Here is a 24796-nt window from a genome sequence, read left to right on the forward strand (position 1 = left end):
CCTCGCTCAGACCGCGCCCCTTTCTAATTCAGCCCAGGCTTGCAAACCCCGCCCCCCGGGCCCCGCCCCAGAGCCCGTCCCCACCACGCCCCACCTGTCACCGAGACCACGCCCCATTCCTATGAGCCCAGTCACTCGAGGCCCCGCCCCCTCCGAGCCCCGCCCTCTAAGGACAGGGCCTGCTCTCAATTTAACCCCACCCGTTTAAGCCCCGCCTATATCTCCTCCCCATATGCCTAACGACCCCGCCCCTTGCAGGCCCCGCATTCGCCATTCCATTCACCTCCTCCCACCCAAGCCCCGCCCCTCGCCCAGACCCCGCCTCATTTCCTGCTCCCCTTCAGGCCCAGGGCGGTCAAGCCCCGCCCCATCCAGGCCCCGCCCCCGCAGGCCCCGCCCCCGCAGCCGCACCCTCCGGGGCCGCTCGGGGCCGATCGCGACCGGGCCGGTCGCGACCGATCGCCGAGGGGCCGAGGGGCCCGTGGGGGGCCCGGAGCCGCCATGTTCGGCTGCGTGGAGGCGGCGTCGGCGCCGCGGCGGCTGCACGACGTGACGAACCGCGGGGGCTGCGCCCTGCGCAGGGTCCCGGTGCCGGCCGGCTGCGGCGGCCCCGCCCGCAGAGGTACCGAGAGGGGGGGGCCGGGAGCGCCCGGGGGTGTTCGCGAGTGGGTGTAGGGGTGAGGAGCGGGGGCGGGGAAGCGCGTCCAGGTGTGAGCTGAGTGTGCAAATGGGTATGAGAGCGAGTGCGCGGTGGGTGCGTGGGGGGGTTGTTCGTGTCGCGAGTGGGTGCGAGGTGTGCCGGGAAGCTCCTCTGGGTGTTCAGATGAGTGTGCAAATGAGCGTGCGGTGGTTGTGGCACCGCGGGGGTGACTGCGCGGGAGGGGCTGGCGCGCCTCTGCCAGTGGGTGTGGGGAGCGTGGGGGGGTCGGGGCCCTTGGGAGGGGTCTCCGACTGTGAACCCGAGTGTGCAAATGAGTGTGAGAGGGAGTGCCAGTGTGCGGTGAGCGGGCCGGTCGGTGCGTGGGGAGGTTCCGTGTCCGCGAGTGGGTGCGTGGGTGTGCCAGGGGCTGGGATGGAGAGTATGTCCGAGTGTGTTAACGCGCGTGAAAGGGGGGTAGGGGTGACCCGGGGGGCCGGGGGTGACCTCGCGAGGGTGGCGGGGGTGGTAGGGGAAAGTGACGCGCGTGGATGCACCTGGGCGTGTGCGGGACTGACGCGAGGGGGTGGCCGGGGGCGTGTGCGCGGTGGGGGACGAGGGTGTAAGGGGGAGACATCCCCAGATTCTCCCCAGGAGAGACCCGGGTTGTGAGGGCTCCGTTTGGGGGGGGGGGGGGGGGGGGGGGGGGGGGGGGGGGAGGGGGAGGGGGGCAAGGTCCCAGACCCATTTTGCGGGGGCATAGGGACGTGGGGACCGCAAGGGGGGAGCTCCACTGGGAGAGGGGGGGGGGCGAGGGACCTGGACCCTGTTTATGGGGGCGGTCGCAGTGTCCCGGAGCCTTTAGGGGGTCAGAAATAGGGATCCGTTTTTTGGGGGGGGGGGGGTCAGGGATACCAGGCGCACAGGAACATAGACCACCCAGAACCCCTTTTGGGGGGGTAGGGACCCCTGGACCGTGTTTTGGAGGGGCTCAGGGTCCCCGAACCTTGTTTTTGGGGGGGTCGCAAGACCCCTTTGTGGGCGTAGAAAGAGACACCCGATTTTGGGGGAGCCCACAGGAACCCTCCGCGTGTAAATCTGGGAACAAACAGGGTGGGAGTTGAGAAAATCCCCTCAAATCCCCCTGAATCCCCCTCTATGCCCGTGGTGCGTTTCCCCTTCCCGTGTCCTCCCCCCTCCCAGTTCCTCGGCCCAACTGGTTCCAGTCGAGGCCGCGCCCGCTCCCCCCCCGCGTCCCCCCCGCTCTGCCAATGTGGCACTTTAACCCCTGCGGGACTGCCCCAAAATCACCCGACCCCCCTTGGCGCGGGGGCGGCTGGGGGGGGATGGCCCTTTTTAGCAGGGTGGGGGGCGTCACCCCCCAGGTTTGGGGGGGAACCCCCGGGCCCCACCCCAAATTCCACCCTGGGCGGAGGAACTTCCCCCCATTTCCTTCAGCTTCAGGCCTGAGGGGGCACTGCTCCTTGGAGCGGGGAGTACCCCAAAAAATTGGTGGGGCCCACAGCGTCGTGGCAGCCCGGGATGGTTCGGGGCTGCTGTGTTTTGGGGGGTGTATGCTCTAATTTGGGTTCCTCCCTCTTCAAAAATCCAACCTTAAGAGAAAACACGCACGGTGGGGTCCCCCAAAGATGCCCGCACCTCCCAAATGATCCCAACCCTCCGCGGGGAGTCTCCAGTATTGGTGGGGGGGTCACAACCCGCCCTCCCCAAGCCTGAAGCACGGACAGGTGGGTTCCTGTCCCACCCAGGGGAGGCCAGAAAGTGGTCCCGAATTTCGGCCCCGTTTTTAGGGCGGGGAGCCTCTCCCACCTCCCCCCCTCCCCCCGGGTTATTTTGGGGTGCTTGTGGCACGCTTTGGGCGGGGTCCCCCCCCGCTCCGCCTCGCTCCTCCTCTCCCCCGCCGTTACAAACGCACCGCTCGAGGCCGGAATTTCCTCAATTTCAGCAATTTTGGTTTTTTTTTTTTTTTTAGCAAAACACACAAAACCCACCCCAAAAAAATCCGAAACCAGCAGCCCTTCCCCCAGTGCCGCCTGGGCTGCTCCTCCCTCTCCCCCGTGTCAGCCACCGGCACGGCGCGGGGGGGAATTTGAGAGGGCTGGGGACCCTCCTTCTCCAAAATTTTGGGGGTTGGGGAAGCTGGGGACATCCCTTACCCCAGGTTTTGGGGGTTGGGGAGGGGGTCGAGGAGGAGAGAGGGCACACTGATCTGACCCTCCCACCAGCCTCCGTGGTGGCACCCCCGGATTCCAGCCCTCTACTCCCCAGCCCATGATTTTGGGGTTTTGCTACTCAGGTTTTAGGGCTGTGGAGGTGACAGCAAGACCCCCAAAACCACACCGGCCCTTGTGCTTTAGTTTCCCCTAGCCTCCCGACATGGGCTGGGGCCCCTTTGGAGAGGGATTGAGAGGGGTTGTTTACCTCCCCACACCTTTTGCCCTCCCCAGCCCTGGAGCCCTCCCCTGGGCGGCTTTTGGGGGACACGGGCCCCCCCTCACCTCCGCCCCCTCCCCGCGTGCACAAGCCTTGCTTCGTGTGCAGCGACCGCAGCTCTGGGTACCACTACGGAGTGAGCTCCTGTGAGGGCTGCAAGGTGCGTGGGGGTCAGGAGGACAGCGGGGCTGGCTCAGGCGGGGGGACCCCCTGGGACAGTGAAACCCTGGGCGGGGCAGTGGGGACCCTGTGATGGGAGCGGTGGTATTTGGGCAGCTGGGGACTCAGCACTTGGAGGAGGCCCTAGGGGGTCCTGGGGGCACTGGAGACCTGCCCCAAGCTAAGGGGCCCTCCCCCCACTCCCCAGGCAGTGAGGACCCACTCGAGGAATGGGGATCCGCTGGGGGAGTGGGAATCCCCTAAGCTCTGGGGAGCTGTAATGGGGACACTTGGGGACATCATGGACTCTGTGGGGCGAATGGGACCACCCCTGAGGGATGGGGACCCCTTCCCAGGCACTAGGGACCCCTCAGGGACAATGGGAACACCCTGGGGAAATGGGACCCCCCCCAAGCCCTGTGCCCCACCCTGGGATACTGGGGAGCTCCACCCCAAGCACTAAGGAGCTTTATTGGGATCCCTGGGGGTGTGATACTGGTGCTCCCAGTTTGGGGGTTCCCTGGCCCCCTCCAGCGCCCCATTTTCCCCCTCCAGGGGTTTTTCCGGCGGAGCATCCAGAAGAACATGGTGTACACGTGTCACCGGGAGCGGAACTGCCAGATCGACAAAGTCACCCGGAACCGGTGCCAGTTCTGCCGCCTCCAGAAGTGCTTCCAGGTCGGAATGTCCAAGGAAGGTGCGAGGGGGTCTGGGCTGGGGGCCCCCAAAGTTGGGGATCTGCCAAAAGCATCACTGAGGGGCCCTGGGGATGTCCCAGTAGGCCTGGGGATGTTCTTGTTGGGAGGGATTTGGGGCTATGGAAGGGACTGCTGGGTGTGAGGGTTCCCTGTCTTGGTCCTGCAGGGGTGTCCCATAGAACTGAGACACCCCCCCTCCCGCCCAAAGCTTTGCTGAGGGGTCCCAGGGTCCTGGGGATGCTCATGGTGGTGATGTTTCTGTCCCATGGATGGATTTTGGGGGGAGGAAACCCCACCTGGGAGGGATTTGAGGGGGCCCACCAATGCCCTCGACCCTCAAATCCCACCCCCCCAGCCGTGCGGAATGACCGGAAGAGGAAGAAGGAGGTGAAGGAGGATTTGGGGGGGGATGAGCTGAGCCCTGAGTTGGCCGAGCTGGTGCGGAGGGTCAGCAGAGCCCACCAGGAGACCTTCCCCTCTCTGGGCCAGCTGGGCAAGTACACCACGGTGAGCAGGGCTGGGGATCTGGGGAGGACCAAGGGGGTCCCCAACTCTCTCCCCAACCCTCAGATCTGGAGCAGGGTCACTGCTCACTCCTGATCCCCTCCAAACACGAGCACTGGGGGCAGCTGGGTCTGGGGTGCACATTCAGGGGGAGTGGGACACCAGGTTTCTGTCCCCAGGGGGTTTTGGGGAGACCCCAACCCTCAGACATACAGTTGGGTCCCTGTTCCCTCATGAACCCCCTAAAACACAAGTGCTGAGCAGCTAGGGGGCTGGGAGGCAAGTTCAGGGGGAGGGGTTCACTGGGACAGCACTAGGGGATGTGGGGGGTGTTTGGGGGGTAACTTATACGAGAGACCCTAACCAGGGATCCTAGAGTGGGGTCTCTGCACCTCCTGATCCCCAAAAACTCAAGTGCTGATTAAGGGGTGCAGCTGGACCTGGGGCTGGGGTTGAGTTCAGGGGCTGGGGGTCGCTGAGGAGGGAGTCCCAGCAGGTTCCAGGGGGTCCCAGCAGGTCCTAAACCCCCATAACTGAGCCTGTGTCCCCCATAAATTGAACACTGGCCCCATGGTGCAGCTGGACCTGGGGTTTGGGGTTACTGAGATTGGGGTCCCAGTCATCCCAGGGAGACCAAATCCACCCTGAACCCCCATAATTGAACCCATTCCCCCCAAAACTGGAGCATTGACCACGGGGTGCATGCAGCTGGACCTGGAGCTGTGGGACAAGTTCAGGGTTCTGGGGTTGGGGTCCCAGGGGTTGCTGAACAACCCTCCTAACAGAGCCGGGGCCCCCCCCATGCTCCCAGAACTCGAGTGCTGACCACCGGGTGCAGCTGGACCTGGGGCTGTGGGACAAGTTCAGTGAATTGGCCACCAAGTGCATCATCAAGATTGTGGAGTTTGCAAAGCGGCTCCCAGGCTTCACGGGGCTCAGCATGGCTGACCAGATCACTCTGCTCAAGGCTGCCTGCCTCGACATCCTGGTGAGGGCTGGGCCTCCCTGGGCTTTAGAGGGTCTCCTCATGGGGGTTGGGGGCTCCTTGGAGGGGCTTGGGGTGGTCCGGACCTCACCACCCCACAGATGGATGTCCTGGAGATGGGCTGGGAGGTCTCCTGGGAGGGTCTGTGTCGGTTGGGGATCTCTCAGTGGGAAACTTTGGGGTTTCTCGGTGCTTTTGGTGACCTTGACCCCCACCAGTGTTGTGTGTGTCCTGTGGCAGAGCCAGAACAGGACACAATGCTGCAGGATGGATTGTGGGTGGATGGATTTGGGTGGATTTTGGGGACCCTGCCCTGGAGATGCTGTGGATCTGCACCTGCTACACTCCAGAGCAGGACACAGTGATGGGATGGGCTGACCTTGGGTGAATTTTTGGTGTCCCTGGATGTATTGTTGGGCCCTTCTGCGGATTTTTTGCGTACTTGTGTGGATTCTGTTGCCCCTTGGTGATTTTGGTGACCCTGGATGGATTTTTGGTGTCCCTGGATGCATTCTGGGGCCCCTTGGTGATTCTGGGGTCCCTGGCCTGCAGATGCTTCGGATTTGCACCCGCTACACACCGGAGCAGGACACGATGACGTTCTCAGATGGGCTGACGCTGACCCGGACCCAGATGCACAACGCAGGATTTGGGCCCCTCACTGACCTTGTGTTTGCCTTCGCGGGGCAGCTTCTGCCACTGCAGCTCGATGACACCGAGACCGGGCTGCTCAGTGCCATCTGCCTCATCTGTGGGGGTGGGGACATAGGGGACATCAGGGGAATGTGGGGGACATGGGACTGAGTCAGGGCTGCTGTGTCATCTGCCTCATCTGTCAGGGTGAGGATACGGGGGACAGCGGGGGGCATGGGGGCATGTCAGGGCTATGGTGGGCAGGGGAACATGGGGACATGGGACTGAATTGTGACCACTGAACTGCGGAGGTGGGGACATGAGGGGATATCTAGGACAGAAGATGGACATGTGTGAGAACACAGGGACACGGGGACAGTGTCAGTCCAGGTGGTCTCTCCTTCTCTTCCCAGACCGGATGGAGCTGGAGCAGCCCCGGCGTGTGGAGCGGCTGCAGGAGCCACTGCTGGAGGCTCTCCGGGTGTATGCCCGGCGCCGGCGCCCACGGCAGCCACAGCGTTTCCCCCAGATGCTGCTCAAAATCACTGACCTGCGTGGCATCAGCACCAAGGGTGAGCAACCCTCAGATCCCCAGGACCCTCCAAACTGTGGCAACCCCTCCAGGACAGCAGAACCCCCCAAGGCCCCCAAAACCCTCTAGCCACAGTGATCTTCCCAAACACTGTTCAAAGTCACCACCGAAGAAGGCAACCCCCAAACTTTTCCACGACCCCCAAACCTGCCCCTGGCACCAGGGGAGTTGAAGCTCTCAGGGAGGAACAGTTGAAGGTCCTGGGGGTGTTTCAAGGTTTTGAAGGGGGGTGGTTTGAAGCTGATTTTGGTGGTGTTTAAGGTATCTGGGGAGGTTCAAGGTTTTGAAGGAAAAATTGAAACTTTTGCTGGGTTTTGAAAGTTGGGGACTGTTGAAATTTGGGAGGGCACTGAAGATCATTTTTGGGTGGGATTCAAGGCCTCGGGGCGGGGGGGGGGGATTCAGTCTCTTGGGGGGGGGTTGTCAAGGTTTTGGAGCCCAAGATCTTGGAGGGGTACCATCTCTCAGGAGGGGCCCAAGGCCTTGAGAGGGGCCTGAGTTCAGGGGGTGTTGACATTTTGGCTCCCCCAGGGGCTGAACGAGCCATCACCCTGCGCACGGAGATCCCAGGGCCGATGCCCCCCTTGATCCGGGAGATGCTGGAGAACCCCGAAATCTTCACTGAGGTGGGGGGGGGACGCCCCCCCCCCACCCCCAGAACCCCCTGCTGCCCAGGACAGTCCACCCGGCCCCCCTAAATCGCCATAGCTCCCCCAGCTCGGGGGGGATCTCCAAAGCCCCTCCCCAGTGGGGTGGGATGTTCAGAGCTGCCTTCCAGGGCCCCCCTTTTGCTCTGGGAAGGGGGAGCTCCCCAAAGTGCCCCATCCCACCCCCAAAGTTGGGGAAGGGGACAGAGACTGACAGAGCAAAGCTATTGCCTTAAGCTGGGGGTGTCTGGGGATGCCCTCCAAACCTCAGCTTCACGCCAAAGCCCCCTTAGAGCCCGCTGCCACCCCCCCTTGTACTGGGGGGACGTGGGGGGGGTTTGGGGGCCCAGCCCATTCCACCCCAAACTAACGCTTGACACTCCTGGGGTGCCCCTCCCACGGTTTATTTATTGGACACAGGGTGGATTTTGGGGGGAGGCAACCCCATTCCCCCCCCAGGACATCCTACCCCCCTAGTTTGCGGGGACCCCGTTTATACTGGGGGGGGACGCTTGTGGGTTTTACTTTTTGAAGCTGTTGGGGTAGGGAGTGACACCCCAAAATTACCCTCCTTCCATTGCCCCCCCAAAGACTAGAGAGGCCAAAGATGGGGGACACAAAGTGACCCCCACAACCGCACCCCCACCCAAATCGGGGTGGGGGCTCAAGCCACAGGGTGACCCTAAAATCCTGAGGGTCCCCCCTAGACCCAAGTGCCCTCTGAAATCTCTGTTACCCCCAGCCTGGCTGGATGATGGGGTCTGGCCTTACTGACACCCCATACAATTGCCCCCTCCACATTTGCTCCCCCGAATTTGGGGGTGCAGAGCCCTCAGGGGGAGCCTGTTACACTACACAGAGGGGTGCCCTCCCGGGGCTGCACTTTGACCCCTATTTATTCCTCTGCGTTTACATTGGCCCCTGCCCCCCAAGAATGGGCCCCCACCCCCAATGCTGCCCCCCGCTAACTCTCCCCCTTTTTGGGGGGCCTCCCTGCCATGTTTACAGCCCACCCACCCCCTCCCATGCTGGGGGGAGGACATGGGACTTTTCTATTTTTGCAAAATAAAGTCATGGAAATTCTGGGGGGGTCGTGAATTTGGGATGGGGGCTGTATAGGGGACTTGGGAGGGAGAAGGGAACCTTAGGAGCCCCCTGAGGTGAGGGGGCACCCTAGGGTACAGTGGGGGAACCTGGGGACCCCCCCCGACTTAGGGACCCCTCCAGGGATAAGGGGGGCACCTCTGGGCCCCTCTCCAATTTTAAGAGCCTCATATTCCCAACTGTAATCCCCCCTCACTTCGTTTGGCATGAGTGGGTTCTGGGGTCCCCCCTCACTCCCCCAAAGGACACAAATTTGGGGTTAAAAAAAGCAAAACCCCAAATTTTTATTTAAATAAGCCCTAAAAGAGGGGGGGAGGACACACAGGGGCGGGGGACACTGAGGGACACAGTTGAAAAGGGTGGGACACAAAATCTGGGGACCCTTAGAAAAGAACTACAGATTAAAAGTGACCACCCCCACCCCCCCAGGGCTGCTCCCCCGCTGCCCCCCCCACCCCACCCCACCCCCATAGCAAAATAACTGTATTAAACCCTAAATCCCAACAAAACACCCCAAAAATGAAGCCAAGAGAGGGGAGGGGTGGTGTGAGGGAGGTGGGAGCCCTCGAGGGTGGGAGGCCCTGGAGTGCCCCAACCCACCCCTCCCCGCACCTCAACCCATGCCAGAGCCCTCAGACTGCTCCCCTGGGCCCCACAAATTTGGGGGAAGGGCTCAGCAGAGCCAAAGTCCTTTCTGAAGTGTAATTGCGGGAGGCCCCCCAAATTTGGGTCACCCCCAAAACTCCTCCAGGCCCAGAAACAGGGTTCAGGGCACAGAAATGGGGAGCAAGAACTCATCTCTCTTGCCCCTTGGAGCAGTCTCTGATGGGGGACAGGGACACCCCCAAAATGGGGGGAAGAACAGGGGCTGCCCTCGTGGTTTCTGGGGGCTTGTGGCTGCTCCTGCCCACTCCAGCTTGCCCCCGATCCAGGGGTTTTCTTTGCCCTTGCAACAGCATTTTCCAGGAAACTGGGGAGCCCTGCCCCCTCCCCCCAAGGGCACAGACCTCCCAGCATGGGGGAACACAGGCAGCACTCCAAAAACACATGGAAGTAGGAGAAACCCCACAAAACTTGAAGGAGTTCTAGAGGAAATGGCAAGTGCCACTGAGTGTTCCACAGGATGCGCTGCTCAAGGGGGTTCCCCAAATTAATTTTTTTTCCCTATTTCCCAAAAAAAAAAAGGGGATGCACAACCGCCCCACCCCCCAAAGCTGAAGCACCCGCCCAACATCTTCAGTTTTTCCTTGTTTCCCAAAGAAGAGGGGGGATTGATGATGCTGCTCCCAGTGGGACCCTCCTACCTGTGCACAGGTATCCTGGATCCGCTGGGAGTTCGGGCAGTTTGGGGTTCCCAGTCTTTCCTAAGAGGGGGAGGGGTGGATTCGGGGGTATAACGATGAGGGGGGGCACTTGAAGATTCAGGAGGATTTTTGGGATCATAATCCAAGTTTTTAGGCTGGAAGGGCAGGAAAGATCCAAGTTTTTTCATGCTGGCAGCACTCAGGTTCTTCCCCATCCTTAGAGGGGGTTAGAAATCCAGGTGAGGCAGAGCATGGTGATGGGGGGGTGCGGGAGGAAACACCCCTCCAGCACCCCCTAAACTTCCCGGTATTCCCAGATTTCACAGCAGGAGCTGGGAGTCGGGAGGGGTCTTGGTCTGGCAGCCTTGGCACATGCGCTTGTGTCGGAGCAGCCGGTCTGTGCGGGAGAAGCTCTGCGGGGACAAGGGGGTGTCAGTTCTGGGGCTGGGGGGTTGCACTGTGAATCCCAAGAGTGCCCCACCATTCCACATGGGAATTCTCCTCGGGAATACCTGCATGCAGCGCTCGCACTGGTAGGGCTTCTCCCCGCTATGCACCCGCTTGTGCCGCTCCAGGTGGTACTTCTGGATGAAGCGCATGTCACACATGTCGCACTCAAACGGCTTCTCCCCTGGAATTCCGGGCGGGAATTAGCGCCGGGGAGAGGGGTGGGAATTAGCGCGGGGGTGGGGGCTGTTCATTAATGAGGGGTCATTACCAGTGTGGATGAGGATGTGCCGTTTGAGGTGGTAACTGCTCCGGAAGGCGCCAAAACAGTGGTCGCAGATGAAGTTCTTGAGCTGGAAGGAGCCGTTTTGCTCAATCACCACCATCTGAAAAGGGGGGGATTTGGGGGTTCAGAGCCGGGGGGACCCCCAGCAGCCCCCCAAATCCCCCCCCCCGGCCGTCCTGCGCCTGCCGGAGTTTGGGAGATTGTCTTCCTCCTCCTCCTCCTCGTGCGGCGCGGCGGCAAACCTGGGATCCTCGGCGGGAGGAGCTCGGGGGTCCCTCGGCGCCGGGAACCCGCTTGCGGCGCTGCCGGGGGGGGCGAGGGGGTGTCAGCGGCCCCCGAGATGGCCCCCGACCCCCCCAGACCCCAAAATCGAGGGGTGACCCCCCGCTGGGGGATGGGACCTGCCTTTTTCATGGATTTCTTGGGGTTGGAGGCCTCAGGAGCATCGTCGTCCTTGCGGGCGCGGGGCTTGTCGGGGTCCTGGCGGAGGGACTGGGGGGGGCAGGAATTGGGGAGGGGTTTGGAAAGGTGGGATTGGGGGACAGAATTGGGAGGGGTTGGGAACAGGGCAGGAATTGGGGAGGGGGAATTGGGAAGGGGGATTGTGGGACCAGGAATTGGCGGGGAGGGTGTTAGGAAGGTGTAATTGGAGGGCAAGAATTGGGATGGGGGTTGAGGGGGCAGGGATTGTGGGGGGTTTGGGAAGAGGGAAAGAATTGGGGGGTCATTTGGGAAGGGCAGATTGGGGGACCAGGAATGGGAGGGATTGGGAAGGCGGCCGGGATTGGGAAGACAGTATTGGGCAAGCAGGAATTGGGGGAGGTTAGGGGAGCAGGAATTGGGGGGGTAGGAATTAAACAGGGGCAGGAAATTGGTGAGAGGGGTTTCAGGGTAAGCAGAGAATGGGGAGGTTGGGGATAATGGAATTGAAGGGGAAACAATGGAATTAGGAAATTCCAAGACAGGAAAAGACCAAATAAAGGAGGAAAAATCCAAGTGAAGGAGGAAAAATCCAGTAAGGGCAAGTGAAGGAAGGAAAATAAAGTGAAGGCCAGAAATGGGAAATGAAAAGACAAAAAAACACAATTAAAGCAGGAAAAGGTCAAATGAGAAGTGGGAAAATCAAACAAAAGCAGGAAAACTAAAGCAGGAAAAAGCCATTTTTCCATAAGCCATAAAGAAGGAAAACTAAAGCAGGAGAAATCCAAATTAGAATGGGAAAAAGTCAAATAAAATATAGAAAAGGATTAATAAATGGAGAAAAACTCAAATCTGAGGAGAAAAAATTCTAATCAGAGGAGGAAGAAGCAAATTACAAGTGGAAAAGCCAAATTTGGGGCAGAATAGCCAAAATTAAAGCAGGGAAAAAAATTAGTTAGAACCCCCCAAATAAAAGCAGAAAAAAAAGAAATTAAAGGTGGGAAAAGCCAAGCTAAAGGCATAAACCCCCAAATTAAAAGGCAAAAACCCCCAAGTAAAGGTGGGATCCCCCAGTGGAAGGTGCCAGATCCCAGCCAGGGGTTCCCACTCCGTACCAGGAGGTCGGGGCTGGAGCCCCGTTCCCGGCTCCCGTCCTGTTTCCCTCCGGATTTGGGCATCATCTTCTTGCTGGCGACGGTGGGGACGAGGCAGACGCCCGAGAGCCCCTCGCAGGCCAGGAGACTCGCCTGGAACAGGGACCCCTGGGATCAGCCCCACATCCCAGGAATGCCAGGGTGCCCCTTGGAGCAGGAGCCCCCTGCTTCTGGGCCCTGATGGGAAATCTGGGATAATCCTGGGGAAACTTGGGATGATGGCAGGAGAAATTTGGGATGATCCCAGAATAATTCTGGGAAGACCCTGAAGTAGAACAGAGGGAGTTGAACCCTCTTCTTTCAGCCCAATGAGGATTTAAGGCCAACTGGAAAATCAAGGGAATTGTGCAGCAAACTTTGGGATACTCCTGTGGAAAAGTGGGATAAACCCAGGGCAGAACTGAAGACCCCAAAACTAGGAATGGAGGATGTTGAACCCCCTTTTTTGCAGCCTGTTGGGACCTAAGGATTAATGGGAAATTCAGGAATAATCCCAGGAAAAAAGTGGGGAATTATGGGGAAAATTTGGGATAATTCCTGAATAATTCTGGAAAGAGCCCTGAAGAAGGAGGGCTTGGGGGAGCTCAACGGCTTATTTGAGGCCTGACAGGATCTAAAGGCTACCAGGAAATTTGGGGAATCCTGGAGAAAACTGTGATAATCACAAGGAAAATTCAGGATAAACCTGAGAAAATTCTGGGAGAATATCAGGGAAAACTGTGATAATTCTGAGGTAACTCTGGGAAGACCCCAAGGTGTGTCTGAAATCCTTTATTCCAGCCCAGAGAGGATCTAATGGATAACAGGAAATTTCAAGACACTCCTGGGGGAAATTTCGATTATCTCAGGGAAAACTGGAACAATTCCAGCAGAAACTGGGAGAATTCAGGAATAACTCTGCAAAAATCTCAAAAATGGGGAGGGGAAGGTGGGGGAAGACAAAGACACCCCCAAACTGCATACTGAACTACTGATCTGCCTTTATTGGGGCCCTAACGGCTACCAGGGAAATCCTGGGAAAAAAATTGGGATAATACTATGGAAATTTTGGGATGATCCTGGGAAGACCGGGAAGAACCCCAAGTGTGGAGGGGCAGCTTGAACTTTCTTTTTTGAGGTCTGACAGGCCCTCAGGGCTAAGAGGAGAATTCAAGATATTTTTTGAGAAAATCAGGATAATCTTGGGGAAAACAGGGATAATCCTAGGGTATCTCCCTGGAACAGGATGGGGGGATGGAGAGGCACCCCCACCCCGGCGCAGAGGGAGGGAAGCTCCAGCTCCAGGTCTCTCCCCTCTTCTTTCCCTTTCCCATTTTTTGGGGGCTGTTGGTCCCCCAAATTCCTGGGCCTGGGGGTGTCAGGATGCAGGGGGTGGGGGCTCATTACCTGAGCCATGCTGTGGGAGCCTTTGGCCTTACTTCTCGCCCAGGTAAAGCTCGTTTGGGGTAAGAAAAGGTGGGATCAGTAAATTTTTATGGATTTTTGGGCGGGCTCCAGTACCCGCCACGGCGCCGCCATTCCTCCTCCTCCTCCTTCTCCTCCTCCTCTTCTTCCTCCTTCCGGGGGGGCCACTGGGGCAGGAAGGGGGGGGACACAGGGCCGGCCCCCCCCCCGAAGCCGGGACCCCCCGAGCTGGGCGGGCGGTGGATCTTCGGGGATGGAGCTGAATCCAAGGGGATCCGCCTGGAGGGAAACAGTGGGAAAAAGGGAGGTCAAAGGGGGGACCAAAGGGAAGGACCTCGGGGTGAGAGGGGAACAGTGACACCCCCTCGAGGAATGAGGGGGGTATCCCACGACAGGATGGCACTCGCGGGGGAAATTCCTGGAATAGGAGCTGGCCCTGCGGAAAGGGGGGGAAAGGGAGTCCCGGGGGTGGGTGACTCTAGAGGGGGGGTCCCAGGGCAGGGGGAGGTGGGGGTGGGGATGATTCTGGGGGATCCCGGGGGTGTCTGTAACCTGCAGGAGTTGGGGGGGTCGGGGGGGGTGACACGGGGGGGGGAGTCATCATAGCGAGGGGTCCCAGCGGGAAATCATACCCGAGGACGACCAGAGAGGGGACGGGGCGGGGTGGGTCACACCGGGGAGATCCCAGGGAGAGCAGGGGGATGTTACCGGGGGTTCCCAGCGGCGGTATCCTAACCGGGGAAAGGCCTGGGAAGGGTCACGCCGGGAGGGGCCACACCGGGGATCGGGGCCGCCTCTCTCGTTAGGGACCTCCCCCCAATCCCTCCCCATCCCCCTCCCACCCCTAGCCCGTTTCCCTTCTACCATCCCCGGTGGGAACGGCGCCCCGGTGCTGGGCGGGGTCCGAGCGGCCCCGAGGGTGCCGGAGGGTCCCTGGGGGAGTGTCGGGGGGGAAAGTCGGTCCGTACCTGCTGCGGCCCCTCCGCGCTCCGACCGCCCGAGCCCGGCCCCGCCGCCCCCCAGCCGCCGCCACCACCACCCGGAATCGGAAACCCCCGCCCCCACCGCCACTTCCGGAGCCGCTGAGCACCGGGCGGAAGTGAGGGCTGCCTTGCGCATGCGCAGAGCCGTGGCCTGACGCCGAGCCCCGTGCCGCCATCGTGGGTGAGGGAAGTTGCCAAGGCAACGGCGCGGCCTGGATCCTCCGAGACCCCCGACCCCCTCTGACCCACCCCCAGGAGAGGGACCCACCGCCTTGATCCCCCCTGACTCACCGAGATAGGGACCGACTACGGCCCGATCCCACCCCCGACTTCCTCGGTCCTCCCCAGGGGCGGGACCGACGCCCTCCCCCCCCGACAATCCTCCCCCGACGCCCCCCCACGCCGGTGCCCCCATTTGCGACCCACCGTTGGGGACCTCCTACTACAACCCCCCTTTAGGCCTCCCCCCCCCCACTCAGACCGCTCCCTTTGGGGTCTTCCTCGTGACCCCTTTTGGGGGCTGGTCCCTCTCTTTTCTCTGCTCCCCTTAATTACCCCCCGGAGATGGTACTGGCCCTCCCTTTGGTGTCTGAAAATTGAGGGGGATACTGGAAATGGGGCTCTGGGACTGGGGGGGACACTGGGGACAAGGGGGACACCAAACACTTGTAGAGGGACACACTGGGAGTGATGGGGCTACACTAGGGATAGCAGGGGGGGAATACACTGGGGACAGGAGGGACAATGGGAATAGGTTTGGGGGCCCTGGGAATGGGTGGGGGCCATACTGGGAATGGGTTGTGGGGACACTGGGAGTGGGAGGACATGTGAGGTTACCACTCTTCCCTCTTCACACAGATCCAGGGATACAGCCTTGACCCTGCCCTCCTGTCCCCAGAACCCTCTGGGGCTCCTTCCTGAGTCCTGGACTCTGCTCCTTGCCCCTTGGCAACGTGATCAGAGGAAATTCCATCCTGGGAAGGGAGAGAGAAGCTGGGAGAGCCTGATCCCAGGAGAGCCTGACTCCAGGAAAAGTTGCTCCTGGGAGCACTTAATTCTGGGATCACCTCGTCCCAGGATCACCTCATCCCAGAAGAACTTGGTCCTGGCAGCACCTGATCCTGGAAAATTCCAGCTGGCAGAGGTGAGAGGAGTTGGGAGCACCTGAGTCCAGAGAGCCTGAACCCTGGAGAAACCCCTCCTGGGAACACCTAATTTTGTGATCATCTTGTCCCAGAATTACCTCATTCCAGAATAACAGAATTCTGGAATCACCTTATCCCAGGAGAATTTCATCCTGAGAGAATCTTATCCCAGGAGCACCTACTTCCAGGGAGAAGGTAATCCTGGGATCATCTTATTCCAGGTGATCCTTATCCCACCTAATCACATCATTCTGGGACCGTCTTATCCCAGGAGAATCTTGGCCCGGGATCACTTTATCCCAGGATTAACTCCTTCCAGGGGAAGCTCATCCTGGGATTCCCCATCCTGTCACCTTCTGCCAATTCCAGGCCCAGGGTCCCTCCCGGCGCATTCAGGGTCTCCTTGTGTTCTCCTGCCATGGCTGAGCCCTCTGAGATTTGGGACAGCATCCCGTTGGATGATCCTGGCCTGGACATTGCCGCCGGGGAGGAATTCCTGCAGGAAGTGTTCCAGATCCTGCTGGAGGAGGGCGTGCAGAAGAGCACAGACGTGACACAGAAGGTTAGGACACCAGAGCACTCAGGAGGGTGGGGGTCCCCAATCCCACCCCATCCCAGTCCCAGTCTCATTCCCAATCCCAATCCCAATGCCATTCCTGCACCTGCAGGTGTGTTACTGGAAGGAGCCCCCTGAGAGGGGGTGGGGTCCCCAGTCCTCCCTGTTGCCTGTCCTATTCCCAGTCATTTCCTGTCCCAGTCCCAATCCCATTCTCATTCCCAGTCATTCCCAATCCTATTCCCCGTCATTCCCAATCCTATTCCCAGTCATTCCCAAGTGTGTGACTGGAAGCAGATATGGAAGGGGGAGGGGGTTATAATATTGCTCCTTTCCCAGTCCCATTCCCATTTGAATCCCAGTTCCACTTCCATTCCCAATCCCGTTCATAATACAAGTCTCACTTCCAGCCCTGTTTCAATAGCCAGTCCTATTCCCAATCCCATTCTCAGTCTCATTCCCATTTCCAATCCTTTTCCCATTCTCAGCCCCATTCTCAGTCTTATATTTGGAACAGGATTGGGAGTGGGACTGGAGTTGGGAATGAGAATAAGTCCCAGTTGCAGTCCCAGTTGCAGTCCCATTCTCATTCCCAATCTTGTTTTAATTTCCATTCCCATTTGCAATCCCACTTCCAGCCCCAGTCTCATTCCCATTCCTCATTCTGTTCACAGTCCCAGTGCCAGTACCAGTCCCATTCTCAACGCCATTCCCAGCCCATTCCCTGTCCAGTTTCCAGTCCTGTTCCCAGGCCCTCCCAGTCATTCCCAGTGCATTCCCAGGTGTGTGAGTGGAAGGAGCCCCAGGAGCTGCGGGAGCTGCTGGATCTGGAGCTGCGGAGCAACAGGGAGGGGCAGGAGAGGCTCCTGCAGCGCTGCCGGGACGTTCTGCGCCTCAGTGTCCGCACTGGTGCGCTGCCAGTACACACCAGTGCACACCAGTACACAGGAGAACAGTCCCAGGGCAGGCCCAGTGCCTCCCAGTTTAGCCCTGCACAAACTCCCAGTTTGGCACGGCACCTCCCACTTTAGCCCAACAGGTCCTGGTTCAGCCCCAGTGGTTCCCAATTTGGCCCCTGGTGCCTCTCAGTGTCAAACATTGTAGCCCTGCCATTTCCCCTTCCATGTTCCTCATGATCTTCCCTGTCTCCTTTGACTGCCCCCGACCCTCCATTTCCCTCCCATGTCTACTCTCTGATCCCCTATGTCTCCTCGAACTGCCCCATGTTCCCCCATGCCCCTTCTGTTCCCTCCCTACTCATCCCCAATCCTCTCATGTCCCTCCATGTCCCTCCTGTGTCCTCCCTAATTCCCCTATATTCCCCTTGCCCTCCAGTTTTCCCATTTCCTCTCACCCCCCATTCTGCCCTCCATATCCCCCCCATCTCCCCAGTCTCCTTATGACACTCCCATGTTCCCTCTGAACCTCACAGGTCTTTCCCTTATCTTCCTGTCTCCCAGCCATCCCCAGCCGCCTCCTGCCATTTCTCCCTATCCCTTCCCATGTCTCTCTTTGCCCCCACCATGTCCTCCCCTGACCACCCTATGTCCTCTCTGTGTCCCCCCAGGTCACCGCCGGTTCTTCAACCAGCTTTTCTCAGGGCTTGACCACCATGCCCTGGCTGGGCGGTTCCTCACTGAGACCCTCAACACGAGCCCGTGAGCCCCCAACACCCCCAGATGGGGGCTGGTGGGTGGGGAGAACCCCCAAAAACCTGCCATGACTCTCCCTCCCCCAGATCTACCTGGGAGGAGGCCCAGTTCTGGTGGAGTGGGAGGTGCTGAGGGGAGGATTTTGGGGTGCTGAGGTTTAGAGGGAGGGTTTTAGGGGTGTTGAGAAGCCCAAGTGCGAGAGGATCCTCCCAAACCCTGCCCTGACTCCCCTGATCTAGCTCCCAGTGCTGGTGCTGATGGAGGGGGGGTTCTGGGGGGAGGGTTTTGGCTGCTGAGTGGGAAGGTTTGGGGGTGCTGAGGCTTGGGGGAAAGGTGTTTGGGGTTCTGAGGTTTCAGGGGGAGGGGAGCCCTCCAACTGCTGCTGGGCCCTTCCAGATACACATATGAGGTGGCCCCAGTGCTGGTGCTGATGGAGGAGCAAGTCCTGGCCAAGCTCCGGGAGCTCGTGGGGTGGAGCAGCGGTGATGGGATCTTCGCTCCTGGTATTCTGGATCCTTCCTGAGGGTTATTCCTGGCCCCCCTTCTCCCTCTGGCAGCCTGTCCATGGTGCCCCGGGGGTGACACGGAGGTCCCTGTCCCTGGGCAGGGGGCTCTATGTCCAACATGTTGGCTATGAATGTGGCACGATTCCGGCGCTTCCCAGAGAGCCGGAGCAGAGGGAATTGGGACCTGCCTCGTCTGGGCCTGTTTGCATCCCAGGAGGTGGGAGTGGGGGTCTTGGGGTCTCCCCATAACCTGATCCTGCTTCACCCCAAAACTGATCCTTGGAGGTTGCCCTAAACCTGATCCATGGGGTCACCCCAAAAGCTGGCCACTGAGGTCACCCAAAACCTGGCCCATGGGATCACCCCAAATCTGGTCCCTGGGGTCACCTCAAGCCTGGTCCCTGAGGTTACCCAAAATATGGTTCCTGAGGCCCCCCAATCTTGGTCCTGTTTTCCTGCCCAGAGCCATTATTCCATCCTAAAAGGAGCTGCTCTCCTGGGAATCGGCACAGACAACGTTCACCTGGTGCGGACAGATGAGATGTAGGTGCTGGGAGGTCCCGTGGGGCCCCAGGTCAGGGAGTCCCTCTGTGTTTCCATCCCTGTGCTTTTCTCTCAGGGGGAAGATGATTCCAGAAGAGCTGGAGAAGGAGATCCAGAGGGTGAAAGCTGAGGTGGGGAGAGGCTGCACTCCCCACATCCCCAAAGCCCCCCAAACTTCCCAATGCTTCCCAGAATTCCTGATGGCCTTCCCAATGTTCCCAAAACTCCCTCAAACTCTATGTGTCCCCCTCTAAGTCCCCAATGCCTCTCCAATGTTCCCAAAGCCCTTTCCATGTCCACAAAACCCCCCATGTTCCCCCACTGTCTCCCCAAATCTCCCCAATGTCCCCCCAGAACCTGAATCTCCTCCAATGCCCCCCACCCCACTGTCCCTTCAACCCTCCAATGCACCCAATGTCCTCTGTCCTCCCCAGGCCTCCTGTCCCCCCTTGAAGTCCCCTGTCTTCCCCGAAGTCCTCTAAACCCTGTTTCCTGCATGCCCAATATCCTCCAATCCCACCAACCTTCCTGTGAGCCTCCTCAAATGCCTACCCAGGGCTTGGAGCCCTTTCTTTTTCTATGCCACTGCCCCCTTGTGCCTACGCCTTCCTAGATAAACCAAAACCTCTCCAGGTCCAAATCACCCCAAAAGCTTGCCCAAATGCTCCCTCAGGACTTGGAGCCCTTTCTTTGTGCCACCATCCTAGGCACCTTCAACTGTCTGTGTCCTCCTGTCTCCTATCCCTCAAATCCCCCTCAAGCCTCCCCAGGTCATCCCCAGACCCCCTCAGATCCTCTGCAAATCCCCCTCAAACCCTCTCAGATTCCCCCTCAGCCCCTCCCAAAGCTCCCCTAAATGTCCCCCATCCAGGACATGGAGCCCCTTCTTTGTGCCACCATCCTGGCCACCTTCGACTCCCTGTGCTCCCCCTCCCTTCTACCCCCCTTCCATTCCCCCTGTACCCCCCAACACCTCCAGACCACTCTATAATCTCCCCCAGGGCTCGGAGCCCCTCTTTGTGTGTGCCACGAGTGGCACCACTGTCCTGGGTGCCTTTGACCCACTGGATGCCATCGCCGACATCTGTGCTCGCCACGGGCTGTGGCTGCATGTGGATGTGAGTTCGGGGGGTCCCTGGTTGGGGGGGTCCGAGGGTCCCCCTGTGGGCACTGATCCCCCTTTCCCTGCAGGCAGCGTGGGGGGGCAGCGCCCTCCTGTCCCCCCGACTCCGTCACCTCCTTGCTGGCATCCACAGGTGTGTCCCCTCCCCTTGCCCCCCAAAAAGGGTCCTACCCTTCCCCGTCCGAGTTTTTGGGGATCCTCTTTTCCCCACAAGGCCCCCCAAACTCTGCTGTTCCCTCCCACCAGAGCTGACTCGGTGACCTGGAATCCCCACAAGCTGTTGATGGTGGGGTTGCAGTGCTCAGCATTCCTGCTCCGTGACAGCTCTGTAGGTGCCCCCCGTCCTGAATTCCCGCCCCTGGGATATCTCCCCAGGCCCCCTCATTTATTTTGGTGCCCTGTGGTCCTCCCAGGGGCTCCTGCAGCGCTGCCACGGTGTGGGGGCCTCGTACCTGTTCCAGCGGGACAAGTTCTATGACGTGTCCCTGGACACAGGGGACAAGAGCCCCCAGTGCGGCCGCCGCGCCGATGGTCTCAAGCTCTGGATCCTCTGGAAAGCCGTGGGAACCCAGGGGCTGGGACAGCGTGTGGAGCGGGCGTTCGCTGCCACTCGGTGAGCCCCGGGACTGGGGGGACCCTCCACCATCCCAAACTGGGCTTCACGTCTTTGTTCCCCCCAGGTATCTGTTGGAGCAGGTGAAGAGGAGGGAGGGATTCCAGCTGGTGATGGAGGTAGGGATGACGCTGGAATGTGGGATGGGGAATGTGGACTCTTCTAAGAGTCCTGGAGTTTGGAATGCCACAGGTCTAAATCATCCTGGAAGTTTAACTCCCAGGGGATTAATCCCAAAGGTTTGAATTCCCAAGGTTTAAATTCCAGAGTTTTCAATCCCATGGGCTGAAATCTCAGAGGTTAGAATTGTCCCAGAAGTTTAAATCTTGGAGGTTTAGATCCCTGAGTACAAATGCCAGAGGTTTAAATCCCAGAGTCTGAAATCCTGGAGATTGGAATTCCAGAGGTTTAAATCATCCCAGGGGTTGAAATCCTGGAGGTTTTAAATCATTCTCCAGAGGTTTGAATCTCTGAGGATTAACCCCAGAGGTTGAAATCCTGGAGATTTAAATCCTGGAATTTAAATCCCAGAGATTTTAATAATCCTGGAATTTTAAATCATCCTGGAAGTTTCCATTTTGGAGGTTTAAATGCTGCAGATTCCAATCCCAGACAATTAAATACACATGGCTGAATTCTTGGAGGTCTGAATCCTCATCAAATCTTGGGAATTGAGTGAATGGCCTTGATCTCCTTCCTCTTCCCACAGCCAGAATTTATCAACCTCTGCTTCTGGTTCATCCCGCCGAGCCTGCGGGGCCAGGACAGCTCCCCAGAATTCTGGGACAAACTGGGAAAGGTGAGCCCAGAATTCCAAATTCCCCCCTACAACAGCCCTCCAAAATCCAAAAAAATCACCCAAAAATAAAAACAAAATCCCCCCGAAATGGTGTTTCCCTCTAGGTGGCCCCAGCCATCAAGGAAAAGATGATCCGGAGAGGCTCCATGATGGTGGGTTACCAACCCCATGGATCCCGGGTCAACTTCTTCCGGCAGATTATCACCAATCCTGCTGTCACTCGCCAGGACCTGGACTTCTTCCTGGATGAGATCCAGGAACTGGGTTGGGATCTATGAGCACTCCCAAAAACCCCTATGAAAGACCCCAAAACCTGCCCCCCGTCCCTGAGGAAGAGGAGTGGAGCCTTGATTTCCTTCCCCCGTCCCAAAATTGGAAATTACCCCAAAATTCCGCATTTATGGAATAAAACAGCATTTAATGGTTCTGATAATAATTTGATATAACCCCATCCCCCAAAATGGGGTTTGGGGTGTAAGGGGTCCTTCAATTCCCCTGGAAGCTCCAGAGGAGGTTGTGGATTCTGGATCAGGATGTAGCAGCCTTGTGATTCTCCTGAAATTCCTATGACTTCTTGAAGCTCCTGAGGTTGGAATTTGTATGGAAGGGAATCTGTCAGCATCCAAAAGACTCTTGGGAGGGTACCGCAAAACCTGCTGCCTCCATCTCTAAGGAAGTGGAGCAGAGCCTAGACTTCCTCCTGGAATCTTTAAATCAGGAATTAAGATGAAAGTTCTTGGCGCTTGATCCCAAAATTCCACACTCATGGAATAAAACAACATTTAATGGTCCCAATTTTACATTAATTTGATATTACACCCCTCTCCCCCTGAAATGGGGTTTGGGGGTCCCTCAGTTCCCCTGGAGACTCTGGAGGAAGTCGAGGATTCCGGGATCAAGCCGGGCATGCTCAAGGCAGGATCGGAGCTGGGACGCTGTGGCCTCGTGTCGCTCCCGCCGCTGCCACTCCCGCAGCATCTCGAAATTCCACAGGACGGGATTGCTGGGATTTTCCTCCTGGATCTGCTCCAGCCGGCTTCGCTCCAGCCCTAGATGCAGAATTCCTACTTCCTGCCACTCTTTTCCCAATCTTTGGGCGACTTGCATCAAATCCTTCTCTGTCAAGCGCCGGGGATTCATGGGTGCAGCTGGAATCCCACCAGGACAGTGTCCTGAAGTGGGGTCCCCTCTCACCTTGGGGATGTCCCCATTAGCTTCACAGGGAGTTTCCTTCGGGATTTGCTCTTCCAGGGGCAGCTGGAAGCGCTGGATGAGGTCGAGACGGCCGAGCTGCCGCAGGATCCTGGCAGTCACATGCAGGGAATTCCCCGGGAAGCGCTGGAGGAGGATCCGGCACAACTCGGGGCGCGATGCCGGGAGCAGAAGCCCGGCAGGAACTTGCCCTTCCAGCAGGAACTTCAGGCTCTGGAATTGCTCATCCGGGAGCGCCTGGTGCACCTCCAGCAGCGTCACCCTCTCATCCCTCTCCATCGGGGCAGAAAATCCTGCAGGGAAGTGGGGTCACTCCTGGGACACAAAAGTTGGAAAAGAGGGGTCACGACGCAGCCCAAAAAGTAGGGGGAAAAGAGGGCCACCCCCGGCCCCTAAAAATTTGGGGTGGAAGGGGGTCACCCCGTGCTCCACAAACTGATGGTAGATGGGTCACCGCCCAGCCCGAGGGCTTTTCCTGGTGTCCCCGGTGCCTCCACCCTGCCCCGGGGCTGTGCCCTCCCCGTGTCTCTCTAGAGCACCCCACCTGCCCTCGGTCTGAGACTCCCGAGTGTCACCCCAGCGCCCCCACTCTGTCCTGGCCCCCCATGATGTCCCTCCCCGATGCCTCCGCCGTGTGGCTAGTGCCCTTTGTTCCGGGTCCCCACGATCTCGCGGTGCCCTCGGTGCCTCCCTACTGTTCTCCCCTCCAGCCGCCCGTTCTCCCCCGCGAACCCGCCGCGCTCTCCCCGCGCTCCGCTCCCGCCGCCGCGGTTCCGGCTGGGGAGAGGGGCCGGTGGCCTGAGCAGGGGGCGTGGCCTCCGCTCCCGCCACAGCGGCTGCCGTGGCAACGGGGGCGGGGCTTGGTTTGAATGGCCGGGGCGTGTCGTGGCCGGGGCGCGGCTCCGCCTGGCGGGGCGGGCCTGCGGCCGGCCGTGGCGGGGTCCGGAGGTCGCTCGGGAGTGCGGCGAGTCTTCGGTCAGTGCCCGGCCGCGAGTGCCCAAAGTCCCCCGGTATTCCCCAATAATTCTCGATACTCCCCAATCCTTCAGTCACTTCCAGTACCCCCAGTCTCTCAGTCCCCGCAGTTACTCCTAGTCTCTCACGTCAACCCCTAAGCCCAAGTCGCCAAAGTTCTCCCAATGGTCAGCTCCCCTAGTATCCTCCAGTATCCTGCATTCCCCCAGTAACCCTTCAGTAGTCCCTGCAATTCCTCAGTGCCTCCAGTATCTCCCAGCACTTCCTAGTCTTCCAGCATCCTCCCGTACCCGCCAGGTCCATTAGCACCCACCCAATTCCCCAGTTTCCCCAGACTCCACAATTACCCAATCCCCCCAGTATTCCCCAATCCCCCCAGCAACCCCCAGTTCCCTCAGTCCCCAGTTCCCCATCCTCCTCATTATCCCTGACACCCCAGTTCCCCATCCTCCTCATCATCCCTGACACCCCAGTATCCCCCAATCTCCCAGAAATCCATTATCCCCCAATCTCCGCAGCCAGCCCAGTATGGCCCAATCCCCCTAATCCCACAGCAGCCCCTATATCCCCATGTATCCCTCAAAGCCCCCAGCGCTCCCGAACTGCAACCTTCCCAAAGTGCCCCCTCCAGTGTCCTCCCAAACGAGACTGATCTAGCCACCCCTCCCCCCGAGTCCCCCAGGTCCATTCCACCACCGATGATGGGAGGGTCCCTATTGTTCCTCTTTTTTTGGGGTAGGTGGACTCCCTCCTGGGGGCGGGTTTTGGGGGGGTCGCCTTAGGCGGATTGTGGGTAGTCGGAGGCCTCCCACCTCAGCGCACTGTGGCACTGGCGGCCGCACGGGAGCCCTTCCGTCCGCCCGCCCTCGTCCGATCTCCTGAGACCCCCTCTGCTCCCCAACAGCAGTGAGTGACCACCGGGGATGCCCTGAGACCCCCTCTGCTCCCCAACAGCGGTGTGTGACCACCGGGGATCCCCTGAGACCCCCTCTGCTCCCCAACAACGGTGAGTGACCACCGGGGACACCCCCCCGCCAAACTGAGACTGAGCAACTCCCCTTCGCCCTCCCCTCCCCTTATCCTTTTCTTTTTCCGCTTCCCCTTCCCAGGGCCTCCGCGATGGCTGCGGTGCGAGGGGAGGGGCGAGAGGAAGCAACCCTCCCCAAATTTAGGGGTTCCTCCATGGGGTGAATGGGAGGGGCTGTGGGTGGGACGAGGGTGGTGACGTCATGTCACTCTGTGTGTGTGTCCCCAGCACCAG

General features: G+C 59.4%; 3 protein-coding genes across 8 annotated transcripts; 2 read left to right on the forward strand and 1 right to left on the reverse strand.

Annotated features, from left to right (window-relative positions):
• Positions 1-392: 392 nt before the first annotated feature.
• RARG (retinoic acid receptor gamma) lies at positions 393-8392 on the forward strand. Of its 4 annotated transcripts, XM_066337573.1 has the most exons (9): positions 394-622; positions 3106-3251; positions 3806-3947; positions 4304-4455; positions 5264-5440; positions 5990-6194; positions 6484-6642; positions 7194-7278; positions 7309-8392. In XM_066337573.1, exons 1-9 carry the CDS (start codon positions 502-504, stop codon positions 7358-7360), a joined length of 1239 nt encoding a protein of 412 aa, XP_066193670.1. In that variant the 5' UTR covers positions 394-501; the 3' UTR covers positions 7361-8392. The 4 variants fall into 4 exon arrangements, with proteins under 4 accessions (XP_066193671.1, XP_066193670.1, XP_066193669.1 ...); XM_066337572.1 differs by having other exon boundaries at positions 7194-8392; XM_066337574.1 differs by lacking the exon at positions 3106-3251 and having other exon boundaries at positions 393-622; positions 3806-3928; positions 7194-8392.
• A 1451-nt stretch (positions 8393-9843) lies between these two features.
• ZNF740 (zinc finger protein 740) lies at positions 9844-14497 on the reverse strand. 3 transcript variants are annotated; one of them, XM_066337577.1, is made up of 8 exons: positions 14397-14497; positions 13411-13707; positions 11986-12117; positions 10856-10942; positions 10693-10752; positions 10436-10550; positions 10230-10348; positions 9844-10130 (listed from the first exon to the last, which is right to left on the reverse strand). In XM_066337577.1, exons 2-8 carry the CDS (start codon positions 13417-13419, stop codon positions 10038-10040), a joined length of 615 nt encoding a protein of 204 aa, XP_066193674.1. In that variant the 5' UTR covers positions 13420-13707; positions 14397-14497; the 3' UTR covers positions 9844-10037. The 3 variants fall into 3 exon arrangements, with proteins under 3 accessions (XP_066193674.1, XP_066193675.1, XP_066193676.1); XM_066337578.1 differs by lacking the exon at positions 10693-10752; XM_066337579.1 differs by lacking the exons at positions 10693-10752; positions 10856-10942.
• CSAD (cysteine sulfinic acid decarboxylase) lies at positions 14491-21784 on the forward strand. Its single transcript, XM_066337567.1, has 16 exons — positions 14491-14592; positions 15270-15555; positions 15649-16118; positions 16895-17021; positions 17680-17770; positions 18161-18267; positions 18372-18487; positions 18734-18813; positions 18890-18944; positions 19815-19931; positions 20005-20069; positions 20183-20264; positions 20350-20549; positions 20617-20668; positions 21259-21348; positions 21453-21784. The coding sequence occupies exons 3-16, from the start codon at positions 15975-15977 to the stop codon at positions 21624-21626; spliced, it is 1500 nt and encodes a 499-aa protein (XP_066193664.1). The 5' UTR covers positions 14491-14592; positions 15270-15555; positions 15649-15974; the 3' UTR covers positions 21627-21784.
• The last annotated feature ends 3012 nt before the right edge of the window (positions 21785-24796 follow it).

Source organism: Sylvia atricapilla, chromosome 29 (assembly GCF_009819655.1).
Source record: "Sylvia atricapilla isolate bSylAtr1 chromosome 29, bSylAtr1.pri, whole genome shotgun sequence".
NCBI lineage: Eukaryota > Metazoa > Chordata > Aves > Passeriformes > Sylviidae > Sylvia > Sylvia atricapilla.

Bases quoted from the DNA above. Each gene is read 5' to 3' on its own strand.
- RARG (XM_066337572.1), top strand. From the start codon at position 502: ATGTTCGGCTGCGTGGAGGCGGCGTCGGCGCCGCGGCGGCTGCACGAC. The intron at 5,441-5,989 runs GTGAGGGCTGGG...CCTGGCCTGCAG, and splicing joins CTGCCTGCCTCGACATCCTG to ATGCTTCGGATTTGCACCCG. The intron at 6,643-7,193 runs GTGAGCAACCCT...TGGCTCCCCCAG, and splicing joins GCGTGGCATCAGCACCAAGG to GGGCTGAACGAGCCATCACC.
- CSAD (XM_066337567.1), top strand. From the start codon at position 15,975: ATGGCTGAGCCCTCTGAGATTTGGGACAGCATCCCGTTGGATGATCCT. The intron at 17,022-17,679 runs GTGCGCTGCCAG...GTGTCCCCCCAG, and splicing joins GCGCCTCAGTGTCCGCACTG to GTCACCGCCGGTTCTTCAAC. The intron at 18,945-19,814 runs GTGGGGAGAGGC...AATCTCCCCCAG, and splicing joins TCCAGAGGGTGAAAGCTGAG to GGCTCGGAGCCCCTCTTTGT.
- ZNF740 (XM_066337577.1), bottom strand. The intron at 10,753-10,855 runs GCAGGTCCCATC...CCCCCCCGGCAG, and splicing joins CCAAGAAATCCATGAAAAAG to CGCCGCAAGCGGGTTCCCGG. The intron at 10,131-10,229 runs GTATTCCCGAGG...TTGTCCCCGCAG, and splicing joins AGTGCGAGCGCTGCATGCAG to AGCTTCTCCCGCACAGACCG.